This window comes from Dendroctonus ponderosae, unplaced genomic scaffold (genome assembly GCF_020466585.1).
Source record: "Dendroctonus ponderosae isolate FM_Combo_2020 unplaced genomic scaffold, Dpon_F_20191213v2 Dpon_F_20191213_1, whole genome shotgun sequence".
NCBI lineage: Eukaryota > Metazoa > Arthropoda > Insecta > Coleoptera > Curculionidae > Dendroctonus > Dendroctonus ponderosae.
In genome coordinates, this window is record NW_026017110.1 from 37,355,799 (window position 1) to 37,379,700 (window position 23,902).

Here is a 23,902-nt window from a genome sequence, read left to right on the forward strand (position 1 = left end):
GCGCATCTAAACATGGTTACTGAAAAACAGTTACTGAAACTGCTGCAGCTGGATAGATCGCTCGACGGGGCCGCATCGGTTCTGTGCTGGTGCGAACCCCGTTTTCGGGTTTAAGAGACGGTTTCAAAAACAACCGGTAAAATTGTCAAAATGAACTGCGGTTACAGGTTACACGTTTGAAACACTGTTATTTTAGCGGTTACGTTAAATACCGACCATCCATAGCTCCCATAGAAACTAATTTTTCAAAAATGTTTTTCAGAAATTTCTATGCTATTTTCAAAAAAACAACATACATTTTTTGCGCTCGAAAATTGTGAAGTTTGTACAGCAATACTAAAAACCACAGACATCAACTAAAAAATAATGGAAATTGGAGCAACGATTGGAAACCATATTTATGTCAGACTGTGATTATATGGTGATTCCCTGATGCTGAATATAATGTTTCTGGGAGAAAACCTCATTTGAACCACGAAAACGGTATTTTATTAATATTTATATAGTTTGAGTGTGACATAAAATAGCACTGCTATCACTGATCCAAAATCAGTAAAATAAAATAAATATTTTATTTCGAAACCCTTCGTTTTTGCGTTCTTCTAGTTCGATCTTCCTAACTTATATTGTCTTGAAAGGATTTAAATAGGTTTAGATGATCATGCACCATCCGCGGTCATCGTTAAACTGTTGCATTAGGCAGGATTTAGTATTTTTAGTATTTTTCGAAAATATCTCACGTTTACGAGAAATACATTTTTATGAAGAATTTTACGATAGTTTAAGTTATGAAGTATTTTTCTATTGCCATTGCAACTCCACTTAATGCTGGCAGGGATTTGTTGAACATAACACCCTAAGCTGAAAAGAGTCCACTGCAAAGAAAATGCCATATTCTTCAAAATTATGAATCTTTGTGGTATTGGTTTGGCGTTATTGTACTTTGCATTGACTGGCAAATAAAGGTTCATTCTAATGCCGACGTTGAAACCTGGTATCACCTTCCAGCACTCACAAACTCTTACTCATTTGTTGGCGTAAAGCGTTGTCGGCGTACGTTACAACGCGCATTAAATATCTACAGAAAATAACAATAATAAAATAAACTGATTTAATGAATACTATTACACAAAAGTAACAAAATTGTAAACCCTAAAAGACTGAACTTCTTACACAACAGGTCAAGAATATATCTGAAAAGGTTGGCTTTGATCATATTGAGAAATTAAAAAAAAATTATGAAAAAAACGAGTTGCTGGATTTTGAAAGTTCATTATTCAATTTATTAAAAACACAACAAAATTTAGCTATTTTGACGCTGTTGAGTATTTCATTCAATTATTCAGTTTCTAGTTAAGTCGACCAACTTACAATAAATTTGCCGGGCATATGGCAGGCTCTTTTTGATTCATAAGAAAAATGCAGACAAAGCTGAAGAGATTTTTTCAACATTTCCATCGGATCAGTACATTTATATTGAACGGAACCCCACCGTAAGAAGCATTCGACCGCTATGCACGATACACCGGTACAGTGCTTTGCCCTTGTACGCTTTTTGAACTAATAAAAGCTGACAGAGTCACGAAATTAATAAGCTGACATTCATGTCGTCGTTTCCACGTAAATCTTCTATTTACACTGTAAAATACATCGCTAAAAATGTCGAGGGTTGTAGATGGAGGTTGAATCGAAACCGATCGAGATTGGACGTTATTATTTGAAATATCAATTTTTTACATCAACGTTCTATAAATATTGAAGGATTCTACTTCAATTCAAGACTAATCAACAGTTTAAAATGAATATACTTGAGTTTAGAGGTTAATTATTAAACATAATTTGAGGGTACAAAATTTAACTTAAAACACCGAAAACGTCCACTTTGTATTTAAAATTAGGCACATACTTAAGAAATTAGCCTGGTCTGGACCATTTTAATAATCGAAAAAATGTTGCTTATTTTGAGAAGATTGAATACAATTCTCGAATTTTATCAACAAGCCATTACTATTTCCACAATAAGTTGGATTTATTTAAAATATTTTAGTTTTCTTCTGAGAGCTTTCGATTGACTGACATTTAAGCATCGGTTATCGGAAACGAAGAATGCTTGCGTAAACTTGAATTAAATAAGTAAATTAAGTAAACTTATGCAAAATCTCAATGCAGGCAAGTTTCTGTAAATTCGAAAACCTCTGGACAGAAAGAAACAAAGTAGTAACTACTGTATAGAGAATTGAACGCCCTTTAAAACGATGTGCCACTTGACCCCCCTTACCGTTTAAGATTCTCGGGGTGGCATCTACCCCTCCTAAGGGGTTGAAACAAGGAGGCTAAAAATATTAATTTAAAGTGTCCCTATTACAGATAAAATTGACGGGTCTTTCCGATTTTTTACATTTTTAGCTGCAAGAAAGATATTAAGGGTGGGAAGTTTTCAAATTGACACCCGGTATGGTTAGACGTAGTAAAGAAGAACACACCATCCACAATTGACCAGAATATCAATAATTATACTTAAAATAAAGAATTATTTTTTACCTAAACATTATTTAACGAGTTCTTAAAACTTATTAAGGAAGAAATGTACGAAGCAACGTACAAACTAATTAAAAAATATATATCGCAGACATTCAACGAAAATAAAAAAGCGAAGTTTCTGGGGAATTAATCGTTTAATAAAAGGAATGTAATACGAAATCACATGGAACAACTAAACGCCAAATCAGAAAAGGTTGCAAAAGAATTGAGAGATATAATAAAGGGAAAGGAAGTAGTACAAGACAAATAGTGGAACAGATCTCGAAGCATGAGCTCCGAAAATATAAATTAAGATATTACTAGGAATTATTAAATATTATATTAAATTAGAATTATATTACCACATTACAACAGCTGTTTCATAGTGGCGGTTCCTCAATAGGTGCACGAGCACATTTCAGTGTTTCTTCTTAGAGAAACTTATTTGAATTTTATAATATTGGATAGAATTTTAGCATTACATTAACGACCTAGGTATGTATATCAAAATCAATGCTTCCACAAAAATGAGTCCTTTCCCAGACAACACAAGACATCTGCGAGACGGCTTCTTTGTGCCGTTATTATGTCTGAACGTCTTATGTCTCTTGAAGACTTTTTTAATACATCTTAAAGATGTCTACTACAAGACGTCTTGTAAATGCCTGACACAGAACGTCTTTAAGACATCTTAAAGATGCCTACTACAAGACGTCTTGTAAATGCCTTATAAAACACCTATTTTATACGATATTTACGAAGTTTTATGAAGTGCTTTCCTCACTAGTTTACGAACTTGCTCGAGTGCATCCGTTTGCAGTGGAAAAATTTAATGCCGTTTACAGAGACGTATATACTTGTCTCCACCGTTTATTAAATCGTTTATTGCTGTGTCTATAACACTTCTATAATAGTGTGTAAGCTGTGTTGCCGATTTATACAGAACCGAACATGAAGCGAAAATGTGCAACTGGTAAACTAAACAAACACGCCAAGAGGGCCAACAAAAGACAACTTTACAATTCTCATGTAAGTTCCGTTAGTGATAACATCGTTTCACAGCCTGGGTGCAGCTCAAACAACTCAACGTTGCAGTCACATGTTGAACCATATCAAAATGTGAACCAATGACTAAATCCTAATGGCAATAGTGAGTTTTTATGCCATGATAATTCTGATACTGATTCCAACAGCAGACGGCAATGAATTCAGAGGTTATCCTACTATAAACTCGGTAAATTGTGATAGTTTAAACAGTAGTAACTAATTTAAAGAAAAGTTGACCGGATGGGCAATAAAGCACAACATAGCCCATACTGCTTTAAATGACTTATTAAAACAAGAACAACCTATTTGTAAAGATTTGCCTTTGGATGCAGAACCTTGCTTCAAACAGTTAGGTCTGTTGAACTAAAACCAGTGATTCCCGGACATTACTATCATTTTGGGCTAAATAATTGGTTCAACAGTATTTTTAACTGTTTGGAAGTTTATTTCTTAGGTTCAGCGGAAAAATTAGGGTGGCCAAAATCTATCAAGGAGACTGAAGACGACATCCAAAGTTGCATACGCAGGGCGCCTGATAGACAAAATAAAAAAATACTCAAATAAAATTCCCAGTAATAAAATATTTTGGACCTAGTACCACCTTTAAGTAATCTCTTCAAGACGTTTTTAAGTCGTCTCCTCAAAACGTCTTAAAATACTCTTCAAGACGTTTTCAAACATCCGATGTCTTTAGGGCGTCCTTAAGACGTCTTCAAGACATATACAAACTTCTTTAAGACGTCTCACACATCTTAATTAGATATCTTAAAGACGTCTTTAAAATGTCTTTGGGCTGTTTCGGTTGGCTTAGATATTTTTCCGTCTTTCACCGTTACCGACGTCGCATTCCACCATGTTTCCTAACCGCTTCGTGTCCTGCATATTTGTATAGAAAATGTCATTGGGGTGAAACCTTCTTATTCCCCTTAAAGGGTCTTCCACTGTCCATTGTGCACATACATTTAGTACGTGCATGGCTTTAATTTTGTCGTGGTTTAGAACTTGGAACATTGTCCTTGGCACATTGGTGGTGGGATCGGAAGATTTTGACTTCGTGCAATTACAAGAAGGGCGGATTTTTAAATTTCTTAACAAAATCCCTTAAGGTGTAAGATTTTTGGACGAGGAGCCTAAACAATTTTTCGACATTCCCGGTTTTCAAGAATTGTGTACTACCAAAACATTAAACCAATCACCGCCACTGCTATTGCTTTATGCATAAATGAATAAATGTTATAGACAAAAATAAAATCCAATACTTCCTTAATCACTAACATTAGTATCGTTTGTCACCAAACTGCTAAACTTCACTTCATAGTTAATTTAAAACATCAATTACAATTACATTTATATTTCGTATTACTTGATTGCTTACAACAATACTGATATCTCTTATTAAATTGTGGCGAAAAAAGTTGAAGATCTATTAAAGTCTGGCCGAAACTGCTTAAGCTGTTGGACAGTGAACATCTCTGCAGTTGCGGGTACATTCACTTTCCTCGGCAACTTTCACTGTCTCGCAAGAGTCAATTTGCTCGTAAGAAACGACGCTCTGTAAATTGGGAACACTCTTTGTCGTAAAAGATTCCGCCGCATGAGAATCGCCCAAAGAAAGTTACAGTTTATTTATGATCGACATTGAAGGACTCTAAAAAATAAGTAACTAGCAAAGTTGAAATCGCATGTTTACGAGCTACTAATAATCAAAAGATAAACTAAAATTATTTGTCTAATATAGCAATTGCAAAAGCAAGTCGCTAATTCAAACCTATTAATAGTAAGTTGTTCTATACAAATTTATGAGAAAAAGAGCCAATAAGATTATATCGAAACATAACAGCAATTTGGTACAAGTCAACACCAAGAAACAATTACAGTTTTAACTAATGTGCTTTAAAATATAAGTGCTTGCTTCACTTAACAACCACCTAAATTAAGATAAAGCATTAAGTGACAAGCAGGTGTAATGAATAAGTGGTTCACCACCAAAGCTGCGATCGGCAAATGAAGTCGAAATAAAGAACTTTTAATTCCAGACACCATACACCTTCATATCCGAGAATATATAAATGAATGAAAAATATGTATGAACGAAAATAAGCAGTATCGCTATAAAAGTTTTTCTTCGAAAGCTTTTAGTCGCACGAGCTTATCAGGTCGCATGGATCTCTTACACACTTCTAGATCGGATCGAAGTGGCCTTTCAAATTTGACTTTTGCACATTGTATGACCGGCTACACAGGACGGTGTAACGTGCGACTTGAATTTATATCGATGTCGAGCTAATAATCTCACCAAATTTCAGACAAGCTAAAACTGAAACGAAAGCTGAAGCAAGGAAATAAAATTATAAAATACTTTTCTTAAATTTTCCGACCATTCCCAAGCAAAGTATACATTTGTAATGTAAATATATAAGAAGTCGCCTGGAGCGAGTTACTATGATTTTAATTGATTCGTTTTTCATCCTTTGATCCCTGCTAGCACTGTCGTCAGATGTCGTTATTATAATAGCATATTTTGCCGATATTCGTACAGCGGATATTTTCGTTTTTAACCCTTTGAAGAAATATTTCATATAGAATTTATAGAAATTAATATTTAAAATAAACATTATGCTATTTATATTTCAACAAACATTAAAACTAGCAAGACTGTTAATAAAATTTATAGCAAATTTTTACGTGCTCGGATGATCCGTTATACTCGAATATTAAAATATCTACACGAAGAATGATTTAGATAAGTATGCAGAGTTTTTCCATTTAAGTCATTTGAAAGCGTTTGGCAATGTTTGGTCGATCTCAATTGCATCGGTATACATAATGAGGCACAGGACACCAAATGCACCTTATTTTTAGCCTTGCGCCGAACCATTAGGTAAATGAATCAGCGTGTTTTGTGCCAATATTAGAATTATATACTATATAATTCAGGTGAGTTGAAAACGCTTAAATCGTGATTTAATTGAAGACATTAAATCGGGCAACAAAAAAGAAAATGGAAAGAGACCAAGACAAAAATCAACGCGAGTTTTTTGCACGTGCTATAGTAGGCTTGCAATTACATGTTTTATTAACTATCCAATAATTTAATAAATTGTAGATAAATGCGTTAGAAAGTGTTTAAGGGTGATCCTACATGCTAAAATAATGGTAGTAAGTCATGTATAAAAAATTCGAAATCCGAAAATTTTCGAGTTACAGCTTATCAAATTTTATGTTTGTTCTTTTTATTTTTGGCCAATTCTGAACATTTATTCGCGAGTCAAATTGAAAATTGGAACCGTTTTCTTCTTCTTAGTCGTTTGCTAAATTTTAACCGCACGATGAGGTTTTGATACCTTAATGTTTTTATGCCAAAACAAAACACAAAAAGTGAAATGTTTATAGTTTTGTAGTCTCCATGCGCTGCTTATGGGCATCATTTTACTACAATAATAGGCTCGATATGACGTCGAAATTAGTGACTTTCACGTACATTACAAAATATTTTTAAATTGATTCCCGCGATTGGTTCTAGCTTACATACTTTTTATTTGCAACACCTAATTCTGCACTCTAACAATAGTAATACCATATTTTCTAAACATGAATTATTTATTTAATGACAAATTTCCGGAAAAGTTTAATTATGACAGTATGCTTCTATAACCAATATAACTAATAATCGATAATTGGGGTAGATCGAATCAAAATTGTATTTTAATGTCTACTAATCGTAACACATACTAATAATTAGTGCTGGTTATTTTTGGTATTTCTGTGAAACCGATTGGTAAGTCGCACTATGACACTAGGGAATAATACAGACAGGGTGTCGCAATAAGGATGGTAAGCGGCTGTATCTTGGAAAGTATGTGCTGTAGAGTGAATTGTCCCGATAAGTGAAACATCGCGTAAGTTTGGTCAAAATACCATAAAAAACCGTACTACTTTCCCTATGAACTTTTTTCCTAACTTGTGAATTAAGGGTGGGGGAAGTCAAGCCGTTTAATTCAAAGAAACCTGTACCTCGAAACGGCTCGACCGATTTCAAAGTTTTTACTATCAATTGAAAGAGCAATAAAAACTCTACAGTATGTGATAAAAACAATCTTAATCATTTTGCAAAAATCCGCTGTTCGATAAAATGTCTTTGTTTTAATTTTTCACAAAAATTTCAAATGCTACCATCAAGTTATTTTACACCAACCAAACCAAACCGCAAAACCCGCATCTCCAAATTATTTCTGGAACCGATTTAATATTTAAGGGTTAATTAAAAATAATATGGGTTGCCAAATTAAAATGATTAAAGTAGAAATTGTCCCTATAAATGAAACATCTAGTAAGTTTAGAAATAGCGGGAAAAATAAAATAAACCACAAAAATTGCATTTCGAAATTACTTATTTCTAGAATTTATTTAAATACATTTTTTTCAACAAAACAACTGAAGGTATCTATCTTAAAAAGAAGGAAAAAAATTAATAAGTTTACCTAGGTATAACACTATGCTGTAGCACTAAAATAAACGTTAAGTTAATAAATGTTCAAAATGTTTTCTGTCATTCGTCACACACATATTACTTATTTTACTCGTTATTGATACAAGGCCTGGGTAACACTGTGTTGAGTTGCGCTTTTGAGTTGATGCCGCTCTGTGAGTTGTTGAGTTATAACTTATCGCGCTTCACTCCTCACTGCACCTTTTAAAGGACATTTTTATCTATTTTCTATCATCGTTCGGAACTTGAGTAACAGTTTCTTTTCTAAGTGATTTTTTCGCATTTTTTTCGTTCGGTCCATATTTTTAGAAAAACAAAAATTAATTGAGATATTAATTTTTGTGAGTGAAATTCACGATGTACATAAATGATGTCAATCTTTCAAGTTTCTACCGGCTTTACTTTCGAGGTTCGATTTTTTTAATACAGAGCGTGCAGTTGCGTAAAAGCGTTCATTTTCAAAGCAACATTCTAAAAATGCAATGCAAAATGTGCCCCCCAATAGCTTTTTAACATCCTAGGTTCGAAATTTTCGTTCGAAAGTTTCGAACGCACAACTCTGAACTTGTGGAGCATTCTTCGTTTGTGAGTTTTTTGTTATATCTCATCGCGTCGCACTGTGCCGCACTTTTAATTACGCTTAGCATTTAACCCAAAGCTTTACGAGGACCGGGGCCGGAATTTCAACACCTACTAGGGATAGTCGATATTTAACGTAACCGCTAAAATAACAGTGTTCCAAACGTGTAACCTGAAACCGTAGTTCCAGGTAGCCGCTTTAACCGGTTTTTTTGGAATCGTCTCATAACACCGAAAAAGCGGTGAGCACTTCGGGCACCGTCGAGCGATCTATCCAGCTGCTGGCCCTTTGCCGATTTAAACCGTTCTTTTTGGAACCGTCTCATAAAACAGAACCAGTGGTGCGCGCTTCACACCAGCTGCAGCCGTTTGCCGATTTAAAGGTTGTTTTTGGAATCGTCTCATAAACCTGAAAAACTGTTTCGCGTCAGCACAGAACCGATGCGGCATCGTCGAGTCTAAGACATAAATTCCATCACAGTTGACATGGAAAATAACAAAGGTTTTAAGCAGAATGTGCACCTACATTTAAGCAAGCTGACCATTTTTAAATATAAATTCAGTCAGAGATGAAATTACAGTTATTTGAATAGTAATAAAAGTTCGACATATTTTAATACTTAAAAAAAGTCGACATATTTTTTTTTAATTATTTTTTGGTGGTACTAAAATTAACTCGAGTAATATTTCGTCCAGGTTTGCCAAACACGCATTTCTGTTTGTTGTTATTGTGGATTATTTAATGTTTTTTTTGAAACGAAATGCGAGAGAATATTTTTTTAAAGCCGGTGCTATTATAAACGCTCGAAGAACTAGAATCAGTTAAAAGCATCTGCAAAGAAATAATTCTCAAATGTTAATTCATTTTTAAATGAAAATGATATTTTTAAATATTTTCGCATATAAACCGTATATTTTATTTAATCACTCTAGTTTTATTCTTATCAGTTTTTTTGTTCTTTAAGTAGTTACTTCTGACCCATGTTTTGTTTTTTATTTTATAATATTTTATTTTAAGTTTACCAATGTTAAAAATTTTGTTTTTAATAAAACAAATCAGTATATATCATCACTATTTCTACTATCATCATCATTCTGCATTTTTAATGAAAAATTTAAAAAGTAACATGTTGCTGTTGGAACTGCATTTTGAAACCTATTACCAATTTAAAACTGGTTACCACCAGATTATAAAAAAATAACCGTTAATCACACCTCTAACACCTGCCAAATAGAAATCACCATATTTTTTGGAAACAACATTTTAACAAATGGGGACTGCAACGCAACTGCACCGGTGAGTTACTTTGCCGGTGCGTTGGGTTGGCGTACTAAGCCATTTCGGCATCACTGTGCTAACTCCCGAAAATTCACTGAGTTACTCATTCCTAATATACAGGGTGAGCTGTTTTCGATGACCAGTACAGAGATCTTCGAAACTATAGGAGTTATGAGAAAGGTTAAATGAACAAAGAATTGTAATTTTGAATGCTCTACTCGAAACCAATTTTATTTTTTTAAATTTGATTGCGGTCAGGAGATATTTGGGAAAAACTTCATTATGGCAAATGTTTGAAATTACTCATAGTTCCGTTGATATTAATGTGACACGAAAACATTATATAAAAAAAATTGTAGGGAATTGAATTCCAAACAAAATGGCTTAAGACATTTCTCCAAAATAATTGTAATTTTTGACATATGTCACAAATATGAGTTTTTTTAAATTACAACCATACTTGATTATTGCTTGACGGAATATAGCATTTTATTACGATTTTTGTGATATAGCACGTCTAGGTTATTTCGAAAATAAAGTATCTGCCTACAATTTATACTTTTTCAATTTAGTTGATCGAAGTTAGTCATGGAAAATATATATAAGACTTTGCTGCATTGCTTCCTGAGTATATAATTTAAAACTACAATTCTTTGTCCATTTGACCTTCTGCGTAACTGCTCTAGTTCCGAAGATCCCTATACTAATCATCGAAAAAAAATCACCCTGTATACAACCTATAATACTGCAAATTCAGATAAATTGACTAAGCTCAAAATATGCCGTTTCATAGTTATTTGTTTAGCATTTATATTAATTACTGTTAATTATTTAAATATTAAACTTAGTAGTTGGCAACGCCGGACACCGCTTAGTTAGGGGAAATGACGGAGAGGTGGCGTGTTTATATAAAAGGTGGATCTCACCCCCATTTTGTGATGACTTTTGAACCTTGCTCGTAACAAGGAGCCTGCCTGTTCTCACAAATACATACAGTTGAATAATACAAGTGCCTTCTTATCCAAAAATACCCACGGCTAGCTGACCCAGCCAAAAATAAGTGTTGGAGCTAGCACCTAAACAATTACAGCCTGGCCAGGTAAAGGTATATCTATCGACAGTGATTTGACTTAATACTAATTGAGAATTTTTGCACATTGAAATGGTACATACATAAAAAGTCGAAGTTTGTATACGTAAATTATAGTTTTAGTATATGAATGCGTGTTTAGCGAATTGGCGTAGAAATAGTCCTGTCATTTGTAATTCACCTCCCAGAAGGTATCACAGGTTTTGTAAATAACTAATTATCTAAGTCTACATGGGTATGAAAATAAAAACCAATTCTGCATATTTCACGAATTTTGGCGTATTCGTCTTACTTCGAGATTAATTGTTATAATTGTTCTTTGACGTAAAATACTTCATAAAATAATAAATCATATTTTAATTTAGTCAATAAAATTTTGTACAAGTCGGATATACGCGGACGAGTGTTATTTGAAATACATTGGTTTTAAACCTATATTGTCAAGTTCAATAGTTCAATAATACTCAGAAAGTACAAATGCTCCAAACTCATGAGAGTTTGAATTCGACTCATTGAAGCTTCCAAATGAAAATTTTGATAGCTTTTTGGAACATCCTGACATATTTTTTTGAAATCCGACCCATCTATAGATTCCGCTTGAAAAAAGAAACAACTTTGATCCAACTAGTAATTTTGAATAGTCAAATTCCTTTACTATCGACGCTCATATTTCACAACAGTTGTACTGAAAATATTGTCACTTTCTTTAGTATACATGAATAAAATACGATTTCCAATTCATGGGAACTTCCTAGATGCATGTGTACATAAACATACTTATGTGGACTTCCTCATGAATGTATGTAAATGTTAAAGGTATTAACTTTTGCCATCTTATCACTTCTACGCTTGACACGTTGATATCCTGTTTTCGAGCAAACAAATTGACGGCACATTCAATATTTAAAATCAGAAGATAAACATAAAAACATATGTTTAGGTATTATTATCGTAGGTCACAAGAACAAAGTGACTCGCTCATGGTGTCTTGTTGTTTACTTAAAAATGTAATTTCTGTTTGTCTACAAAAAAGAGCAAATACGATATAAACAGGCGTTAAGTAAACATTTTATAGAGATGCGATATCGTGTGGGTAGTTGTTTGATATACATACCTACTGGGCGCGAAACAATATGCCGGATATATAGATCTTTGAACAAGAGGTGATATTTTAAATAGATAAATGTATCAATGAATCCAAAGTGCAAATTCTGTGGGATTAGTTAGATTATAATGATACTTATTGGTCGATATTTTTATGGCAACGTTTAACATATTTTGACTCCATTTTGGGTTTTTATTAAGAAAGCATCAAAATGATTGAATTTCTAATAAAACTCATATTTATTTCTACTGAAAAGGATGGTTTTGGAACGGCAAGTGGATTAAAGTATATAGTCGATGGTGCCTTATGAAAGAAACTAATATAAAAAATACATTTTGTATAATTTTTATTGAAATCTCCATTTCAATTCCTCCATAGTCTTTATAAATAAAATTACACTGTTATATCAAAAAATAATTTTAAATGGTAAGGATTTATTTTTTATTTTTTGGTCAGAAAATGTATTATCTATTTTTCTTAACGTAGGAGAATATAATTTTAAAAAAAATTAAATCTATACAGGTTGATTCAAAATTGGCGTCATTCCTTTTAAAGGGTGCTAGAGGAGTATGATAAAAATTCCTTGGGGAGTACATTAAAAATATTGAAAATTTTTTTTTCGAAATTTCATAGATAGAATTTCAACTTTGTCATTACGCATAATTTTGAAATAGTTCCATGTTAAATTGGTAGCATATTGGAATACTTAAGCATTCAAAAAGGAAAATTACGATCCTTGCTTCAAATTACGAAAATTTTTGGCATCAAAAAGGATCTCTTCTACAATTTTTTGATGAAAAGGCACAGCGGCAATGATGTTTTTTGTCATTAACAGATAGTTACAAGTGGATAGCCCTTGTCAATAATAACAATAATTTGTCAAACTGTGACTTACTTTGAATTTCCTTTCACGAGTTTGCGAATATGCGATTAGTTCAGGGGAAATGCTACAGTAACATAGCAGATGCTGAAAGAACTCACGCCAACAAAGGGCGAGGAGAGCCAGAAAGACAGTGGACGACAGTCGATGTTCGGGTTCCAGGCACAGAGAAACAAGTATTGGACATAATCGAATCAGGGCATTCCAGGAGTTCTCAGAGCACTATAACTGACAGTTTCCCGAGCACCAAATGAATAGAGAGAAAGGGCTACATTCCTACCACGTTTGTAAGATACACACAGCACAAGAAGATACATACAAATGGAGCAGGAGTTAATTAACTGAATACGAAAAACTGCTTGATAAAGTGGATAATAAGGAGTTTACACAGGCACTAGCTTGTATGGAGTTAACAATTCAAATGTTCGATGTATGAATTATTTATGTAAACACCAAACCCCGCAGAATTCGAGGTTATGAGAACAGGTTGACATTTCGAAAGTACGGTCCGTGATTCAACGATTCCTGTTGAGTTGACCGTTTATCCTTGTCTATCTTAGTGTCACTGTATAATTCTATGGTTACAGTAGTTTTAAATAATTACGGAGTAATAGGTATTTGCGCAATGTTAATTAGGCAGATTACCTTGAAAAACATTACTGCCGTATCTCTGATATAGTTTTTTTGCAAATTTCTTAGTTTTTAATAACAATTAATTTCTTTTACTTTTTTTTTCTGTACTCCTATAACAGCGCCAGACAACACCTCCAGAGGAATGACGCCAATTTTGAATCACCCTGTATGTATAGCTCATCTTAACAGATTTATCCATTAGTACTCTTCAACATTTTTACAATCACGTCATAATAACAGAGGTTACCATCAATAAATTGAAACGTTCTTAGGGGTGTTATGGGACATTTAGAGAAGCATGTTTTCCGTTACAAAAGTATGTCTGGAAACACAACATTTTCGAGCTACACGTTGTTAAAGTATTCAAAGAAATCGTTCTTGTCCAAATGTAAAAGCCCTTAAACAATTATTATGGATTTTTCACATTTTAGGCGTTCACAGACAATTGGTTACTTTATTGCATACAAAAATAAAAATTGGTACTGACGCAAACGGTCAATATTTTGAGCAATAATGTCTACCTGATACAAAACTTACTTACTACATAATCATTTGTTCTGAATTTACACGTATACATTTTTAGTCTAATAATAGTTTAATTTAGATATAACCGAAGTAAGAATAGGATAGTGCAAACAGTTTTTTTTATAACAATCAAGAACCAGGTCAGAAATGTTCTTGTGCACCTTTAAAAAAAATTAAATTAAACAGGCAGAAAGTGGAAATGCTGAAATGGGGACATACAACTCTGACATTGGTCGTTTTCCACTAGGAGGTCAGATTTCGCCGCAAATCTCAATAAATCATTTTCAATCCCTAAACTGCATCAGTATTTCACAGTTTCCAATATTTTCGTGTTTAAAATAATTTTTTTCTTAAAGATGGAACCTCAACAAAATTTTCCGCCTGGTCCTCGCCTGTTATTAAATTTATTTTACTATATGAAAATTCGTATCGGCTAGTGCCTAGTGCCTAGAATCAAAATGGTAAAACTAAAACACAGACTCATCAGAAAACTGGCCTGTTAATGAATATTTTGGAACGGATAAATTTATCCCGTATTCAAGCAAATGTAGTGTTGTTTTTTCTAGAATCCTGTTTCAAAATTTGGAAAAATTATAGGAACGCAAAAATATAAAATATAATTGCACTTGCGTCTTACATGATGTCTTGCTCGGATATAACCGACGAAATTTTTGTCTTCATAAAATATAAGTAAATGCTACTTTGAATTGGCCCAATTCCGTAGAACTATTCCATATTATCGCCACATAATAATTAACATTTAGTTAATTGCCCCAGTACACACCAATATAATATAAATACCATGTTTTTTTCTTAGAAATTCTTACACTTTCTCAGCAATTCCAAGCTAAGTAAAAAATGCTCAAGAGATTGAAATTAAGAGACTGCTATACCTATCTGCTATAATTAAGAGACTGCTATATCAGCAAGGAGATGTTACCGGCATTGAAATTGATCCCTAAAAATTGTCTTATACCCTTTAATAGGCCGCTATTATTAAAACATTTCCAGTTCCTCGCTTTTACAATCCCGTGATGCATATGCTCCATGTTACCGAGAGGCATTATAACCAAGTTTTGCACTCATTTTCAATTCAAGCCATCGGACACTCAATAAATCATAAAGTGATTCTTAAACCAAGACTTAAGTGCTCCTCCTTTCGTAGAGGATTCTGCACTCCGTCGGCCTACTCAGAGACAGTGATAGAGTGTTCTGTTATAAATATATGATTTCATTACTTGAATGGGACAGCATCCCGCAAGCTTTTGATACAAGGCAAAAACGTATTTTGCCTCGTTATGGCAAACACCACTCTGTACTGACGGTAAGGAATAAAAAAATATGCTAATATCAAAATAAGTAAGTTTTTCAGGCCTTTAAGACGACGAGGAAAAAAAAGTATTTCCACCAGTTGGCAAGTTGCTTGCACCTTCCGAACCTTTCGGTCCATTCCGAGCGCTTCGCTCGAGAAGCGATCACCCTGAAGACGTATTGCACCCATGTTTGCACAACTTCACGAAGTAATTCCTCTCTGCGACGGTGTAAATTCTCGAAAAACTCATCACTTCTAAGCAATAGGCGCAAAAATAAAACTTTTTTGATACTTATGACCGAAATGTAGTGTTAGTAATACCTAAACATTTGCTTGTACTTACCATTAGGTTTGGGAATGTTTCGTTTTACTTGCATCCATTTGTAAGTTGGTAAAACTGGATGCTGTGGTTGGCCACTGCTCATGGGATGAATTCCATGGTGTCGCCCCATTCTACTGTCATTACCCAACATTTCCTCTTTGTACCTGAAACAAAAACACATTTTTTAAGATAACGCATTTCTCATTAAATCAGTCAGTTGATTTATAAGTATATAAACGTACCCAGGTAAACCGTAATCCGAGTTTTAAGACTCTAAACACAAATATACTAGATAACAATGAACGTGGAAAACCCATAGCCGTTAAGAATGCCATAAAAGCTGATTGGTGTGTAAAATAATCTAAAAAAATTGAATATTGAACGTTGATGTGATAATCCGGGAGAGTGAGAACGTGTGCTTAAAAGACGCAAGTATTTTAGAACGTTCAAATTGGTAGGATTTAATACAAGATTTCAATAAAAGTGGAATAAAAAAATTGTTCAGTTTTAAATTGAAAATATATATTTTTGTAATGTAATTTCTTAACTCTTGCTCTACACAAGTCCAATAAGACAAGCTAATATAGCGATAATCGGCAAGTAAGATGTAGATTTACTTTCAACACGAGCCGCAACGAAAACACTCTGCTAGTAAGAGTGATTGTAGTAGCTTGAAATTCTGATTTTAGAATCCGTTGAATAAGGTGGCCATCACGATGAACGGATCTAGTACCTCCAGATTATTTTCTTTATGGAATGTTGGAAAATAACATTTATTAAGAAATCCTGAAAACAACTTGACCAGAGAATATTTTTTTTTGGTTTTGGGAAATGGGAGATATCTTTGGGAGGCCTTTGCAGAAATAAAACCTTACACCTCATGAATGCCTTGAAATCCGTTCGAGAAAAGATCCCAAGAGTGCATTGAGAACAACGGAGAAGTTTTCGAATATTTGCGATGATTTAATTTATATTAAAACTCAATCTGAATCTTTGTTTTCTATCAAATGCCTTTTCAGAAGGATATTAACGCATAGTTTAGTTTCTAGGATATTACCTGTTGCTTCATGTCTTACCGTGATTCAAACTAATAAAGTTGAAATAAATTGTCTAGGAACCAGAAGGTCCTGTGTTGTATTTATTATTGAATAGATAATGTAAAATTCTAGCTTCTTATATTAAAACATACAGTGTTCTTCAAAATGAGCTTATGTCCATTAACTTTTTAAAGAAAAGATGGGGTAATTTTTAAATTGACAATTTTTTATATTCCTCTGTACTTCTTATGGGTGCAAAATTAAAAGTAAAAAGCGCACATCACACTTTTACCACTTTCTTTGAGACCATTAACAATTACGGATATACCTTATAAAAGTGTCGGAAATGGGTCAACTTGTACCGCAATTTGTTTGTTTTTGACATTAAAATTGCTATTTTTGATCATTGTTGTATGTAACCACGTGCTTAAATGTTAATTCCTTAACAGCTCTAAATTCACTTCGTCTTACACAAGTCATAGATAGTACTTTACCTCGAATGAAGTTGTTGAAATTCCATGCAGGCCACATTGCCTTGTCCAGGCGAGACAATATGGGGATGATGATGGTACGAGCCATCATCTAATGGCTGATATTTGGAGTCGTGAATATATGGATAGCTTGTATCACTCGAATCGTCATGATGCCTTAGCAGTAAGTCGTGTGGAGGCCGTCCAGGATACGATTCCTCGCTGTATCCTGGCTGATGGTACATGGAACTATTTGAATTAGCATAGTCCAGATTTGTGTAGCTCAGACCGGTTTCTGTGCTTATTATTGACGTTTCGGGCGGGTTGGGCTGATGAGGGTAGAAATGGTGGTCTTGCGGAGATGGTGGAGTTTCCACTCCAGAATCAGTGGAGGTCCCACTGACACCTAAAATTACTATGTGTTTACAAAGTGACTGTTAGTTTACAGATGGTGCAAAATCTGAATAGGAGACTTCTTCATCTAAAACGTTTACCCTCCTAAATTCTTGTTAACGTGCGTATTAGATAGCGATATATAGCAAGCGCCGATCACGTCAGTCCCTCTATACATCCGAAAAGTTACTATTTCAAGAATATTCTAAAGAAAAATGTATAGGCTAACGTACGGGGTTCAATAAATATCTCTATGTGTATAAAATCTTACTCTGATCACAAAGTAGACTTGTTAGCACTTAAAAACTTTGGACGGTATTTTCACATCATCTAGAAACATGTTTCAGGAACAAGGTGTAGCGCGTTTTCAAACGTACGAATTTCTGAGAAACATCTCTGATGCTGCCACAGGTGAGTTTTGCGCTTTTTTGCGCCCTCGAGAAATATAATGGCTTCTTGACGTTTCGCAAGCACGAGTGTCTAACATCTTCAGATGTGGTTTCCGCAAAATCTTACACATTCCCACAGAAATGCATTATAATTCACGACGGCCCAAAAAAACGTAATATTGCCAAGGAATTGCCGCGACATTCAATCTTTGTTGATACCTCTGACGTTGCCTCTGAAAACTGACCCTTAGATACCACACTTGAAACTTTCCAACTTGGACAAGCTTATAAATGTAGGTACTCATAAAACAGAAACCGGAATTAAAAATCTCTAAACCGATGGCGAAATAATGTTTGAATGGGTAGGTTAGTTTAGATTAGCACCAATATCATAATCTGCAGAAACGTATAGCATCTGCAATAAATAACTATGGTCGGTTTGATTAATTATGAACAATTATCAGTACATTTCGTGTTTACCAAATCTAATTGATAAATTAAGTCTCATTTTATTGCCCGGTTATAAATATGGTAGCAACGTGTGTATCATTTGGATAAAATTCCAATGGCATCCTACATTGTTTGGTGCATTACTGGTCGGAAGTTAATGCCGAAAAGATACCTTTTATTTGCCTTCATTATCAATTGAAAATTACACGTGTCTCGAATGAACACATGTTTTAAGTGCATTTTTGAAAATATGACAGCCATAACGCTTTTTCCAGAATATGGTTTGGTAAAACAGAGAACTTTAACTTTAATTAATTAATAGTTAAATTAACTTTAATGGAGGATTTAGTTACGACACGGCATAATCTTACTGAAGAACTCACGAATTTCATCTTAAAGTCACCGACTATTACTAAGCTAGTGCCAGTACCAATTTTCATAGAGCAAAAAAATTAATAACAGGCAAGGACTAGGTGGAAAATGTGTTTGAGGTTCCAACTTTAGAATTAAAAAAAATTAAAGAAAAAAAATATAAAACTTGTACTTTTTCACAGAACCTCAAATTAACCGTCAAAATGGCGAAACCCCGATTTCCATTATTTACTCGTACATAAATGATTTAATTTAGGTACATTTGTAAAGGTATATTATGTTAGTTGTTTTTTTTTTCGAAAAAAATACCCTTATCTTCCACGAACAATTGTCCTGATCTTTTTTCATATTTTGGAAGTGCATAGACGGTAGTTTTAATTGCAGTAATGTTTACTTTAAAATGGACCGTGTAACTTGTTGGTCTCGTTATCGATAAAGCGCTGAAAATTGCAGAATAACCGAGGTGTCTCTCTGAATCCACTCTTATGTCTGATCTACCTATAGGTAGACCTTCGAAATACCAAAAAAAAACAACACAATTGTCACTCAAAGACAAGGGTGGTTTTTTCGAAAAATGTAAATAACTAGGGAGGCGCTTTTTGCGCTGAACGTCCGATTGCAGAAGTGCCGCGATCAAAGAAAGGACATTTTTGCATGCTTCGTGGATTTTGAAAAGCCATTTGATAAAGTGCAACATACCAAATTAATAGATATTCTGAAAAAGTCGGGAATCGATGATAGAGATATTCGTAGCATTAAGAATTTGTACTGGAAAAAAACCGCCAACGTTAAGATTGGTAACAGTCTTAGTAACGAAATATCCATACAACGACGAGTTAGACAAGGTTGTAATATGTCTCCAACTCTGTCCAATTTATATTCTAATCTTTTATTTCAGACAGCACTTGAGGATCAACCACATGATGACAACACCGATGACACAGAAGTCTTCGCGAACAACATCGAAGGTCTCCAAATACTGCTAAATCGAATCCACGAAGCAGGAGACGGAATGGGCATCAAAATAAATGAAAGTAAAACCAAGTTTTTGGTCTATAGTCGTAACCCTCACCCAGAGGCGAAACTGGAATTGAATGGAGTTGAGGTTAAAAAGGTCCACAAATTTACATACTTAGGAACTAGTAAAGTGTAAACCGATTACTACCAAAATTAAATTAAAACTATATCCTAACCTGAAGAAAGCATATATGTATATATCTAATAATATATATATTATTATATATATACTTTATTATTCTTATTAATAATTTTAAATTTTACGAATAATAATTTAATTTAACAAACAAACAAATATGCACGGTGACTGATCAGAAGTGTTCCCTATTTACCTGGCGAGTATCTCACGAACTAGCGGCGATTATTGTCACTATTCATATATTTTAACAGCCACCATGATAAGTTTACTTAAAGGAGAGATCAAACGAAAAGTTACACCTTCCAATGGTCACCTGAAAGCAAACTCCATCATATTTGTTGGTATGGACCGCAGTGACTGCCGATGGACGCTGTTCGCTCGTGTTTTAGGATCATGGAATCAAATTTAATGCGATAATCTATCATAAGAAAGTGTTAGATGGTGTATTGCAGCCCTGGGCAAATGAAAATTTATGTCGAAATCGCTGGACATTCCAACAAGACTCAGCACCGTTTCGCACGCACGTAACCCAAGAATGGCTTCATTTTTTCCACACAATGGATGGTAAATTCTGCGGCTGCGACCCCGATGAATTTCTCCTTCTGATCATCCGATTCTATTCATCAGCAAACTGTCTAAAGTTTGTTGCTATAAAAACAGTGTTGCTATAAAGTACTTCAATGCCCCTTCATTGAAATATCGCAAATTTATACGCAACAGTCCTCCAAATTTCATGGAAATAGTAATTTGTCTGATCCAATTCCATTCACAACCTTGTGATGGGTACTTCATTATTCAATAAATGTTTCAAACTCATGCCACAAATAAATCGGTTTTATTAAAAACTCACACTCGGCGTTCTTATTGGAACACCCTTTAAAACGGTGAATCCCTTATAGAACCCTCATTTGCCGGATATCCCCTAAGAAGAGCGAGACTATGTTTCGAGAGGTCGCCATTTGCAGTAGTATATGTGGCGATTTTAAACTGAAATTGTGATGACTTGACTTATAACAATTCAACACATTGTATTTTGAAAACGGTTCACTGTAGGGCAGAATTTGATCAGACATTTGCATACTACTTGGAATGAATTATTTACTTAGTTATGTTTTTTGTATTAATTCTGTATGAAGGCTTGGCCAAAATGTGATCCGCGGAATACCAGTGGTCGACTATATTTAAATTGGTGTTACGTTACGTGTTTTTTTAATTTGACTAGTTAAACCCAAGTTTAAAATTAAATGAAGCTTTCCATTAAAATATTTATTAGGTATATGTAGACAGAGTTTGAAAAACCATTTGTTATGAGATTCAGTGTATACATATAAATGTATAAGGGAAGCTCGCTTTTCGAAAGGTAGTAGAATTAATTCTGCGTGCTTTACTCGTTAGCCTAATAAAGATAGAAGTTTGATTCTAGGATACCGTTTTAAATGACTAAGTGATGCGTAGGTTTTGGTCCAATTAAAATATTAAAATACTTACTTCAGTATTCTGCTTTCTGCATACCTACTTAGGCATTTTACAAATTTTTGTGTGCCGGTTTTATACTCTCCTATTCGTGACTTATACCAAGATTTTTTAAAATTTATTACCATAAATATCGAAGTAGGGTGTCAGATTGCTAAAGTTTTAAGAACTTTTAAGTTTTTTCTAAATACAGAGCATCCTCGGTAATCCGGAATAATAATTAAAACTGCTTTGATGCCGATTAGTAAATAATCCGGATTACTGACGTGAAACAGTTTTCAGTCAAAAATTACATACAGGGTGGTTTTTTAGTGCGATAGGGTCCATTGTTTCGGATGGTGTTGAACTTTCGCAATATAGTTTCATATAAAAGTTGTTGACGCACAAAGTGCGCACATTTTCAAAATATCTTATATGATAAAGTGAATTTTTTTAAATAGAACTACCCATTTTTCATTAGTTCATGGAATGCAGCTTGAAACGTTGCATATGCACCCTAAATTGTTTTTTTCTTACTTGCGACGTTGGCAGATTATCGCCAATTTAGTAAAATTTTGCTTAACAACATGGTATCTAAAAATGGAAGTTTAAGACACAAAAAAATACGTCCGTCCAATCACCACAGATCAAGGGCGGATCCAGGGGGGGTCATGGGGGTCATTTTTCTAATTTCATGGACAACAAAAGACTAAATTTCTACTACATGACCCCCGCTCCCTTACTCGGTAAAGGTAGATCCGCTCCTGCCACAGATCCGTTAAGAATTCTATTGAAGCAAAATATTAATACATTGGACGGGGAGTTAACAATGTGGACTTCAATCTAAAACTTTTCATCGCAATATAACTTTTGTTTTTCAAATGGAAGTATCTGTATATTAATACGTCATTAGATAGACAATATACAAAGTTACCAATTTGAATTTAGAAAATTACTTTTCATTTTTGTAAAAATAAATTTGCCAGTTTTTGGTAAATTTCAAATTGTATTAGTTAACTAATGTCTTTATCATGCACATTCTATAAAACAGTAAAACCTCAAGTAGAAAATAAATTTCGATAAACAGTTTACAATTTACACTGTAATAATTAATTTTCCAATATCCCTTGCCAGTATACAGTTGCTGAATAAACAGTACCTAATATAATTTTATCCTGGACGAATTACGGAATAGCGACGGCATAGCAAATAGTCTGAGATTTTTTTATTGTTTCGTATTGATTATTATTATATTTTAATTTAATTAGTAATATTGTTATTACTAAATTAATTCCGTCTAATTTTACGGCTTATATAAAAGCAAGACTTGCAAGAGTCTTGCTGCAAGACCAAGATTAAGACCAAGACTATGTTTACAAGAACAAGACAAGACCAAGACCATGCAAGTCACTAGTTACATGTAAAATTGACAGATAGAAAGAGAAGCGAATGGATGTGAAATAAAACGAAAGTAAGAGATGTTAGAAAAGAGACGGCAAAATTAAATTGGCAATTCGCCGGTCACAATATCAGACAAAAAGACGAACGATGGAACACATGCATTCTAAACTGGAACCCCTTGGAGAATAAAAGAAGTAGATGAAGACACTAAATAAGGTGGACGGATGACCCGAAGAAGCACTCCGGAACTAGATGGGTAAACATGGCGACAAACAAGAAAGAGTGGAAAAGACTGGGGGAGGCCTATGTCCAAAAATCGACCGAAGAAGAATAATTTGATAGATTGAAATATTTAGAGTGGATTCTAAATATAATTCATGTGCTCAATCTCAACGATAACCGAGAAATTTTCGATTGAATCTATCAATAATTAATACTGACAATTGTTGCATTCCTGAAACGAACCAACTTATTTCAAGAAAATAATTGAATGTGCAAAATGTCTTATTTATGGCTTGACAAAATTGTCAAGTCGGTCAGTCAACTCTTCACATACATTTTCAACCATTACCGGAGTTATTGCACGCACTTCTTTTCGAATCTTCTCTTTGAACTACTGCAGCTTATTTGGCCTGTCAAATCTATTCGAATTAGGTCTGGCAATCTAGGAGGCCTCTCTTTCGTATCCACCGATTTGAAAAGGTTCTCCCAAAAATGTACGTATGTAATAGGAACACAGTGTGGATGAGCACCATCTTGTCGGATAGTCAGTTCTTCGTCAGGAGAGTCTGGCTCTAATGGATTTGGCGATAAAGCTACCAATGCTGGCATTAATTCTAGTGGGAAACATTCTAGAAATTCTTGTCTAAACACTGTTTAAAGAAAAATGGTCCTGTTACTCTTTCGCGCACTATTTCACATCACACATTTATTTTATGGGGGTTTTGGTTATGAACCTCCATCATCCCATTCTTGATTATCTGTTGCCCACTAACGGCAAT

General features: G+C 34.1%; 1 protein-coding gene across 1 annotated transcript in view; it reads right to left on the reverse strand.

Moving 5' to 3' along the window:
- The window catches only part of LOC109535563 (homeobox protein Hox-D1), a 90,884-nt gene that overhangs the window by 62,004 nt on the left and 4,978 nt on the right, over positions 1-23,902 (reverse strand). The window contains exons 2-3 of the mRNA XM_048665100.1: positions 17,313-17,694; positions 15,803-15,945 (exon numbers count right to left, since the gene is read on the reverse strand). Of these exons, the coding sequence (XP_048521057.1) occupies positions 15,803-15,945; positions 17,313-17,694 (525 nt within the window). The remainder of the gene's footprint in view (positions 1-15,802; positions 15,946-17,312; positions 17,695-23,902) is intronic.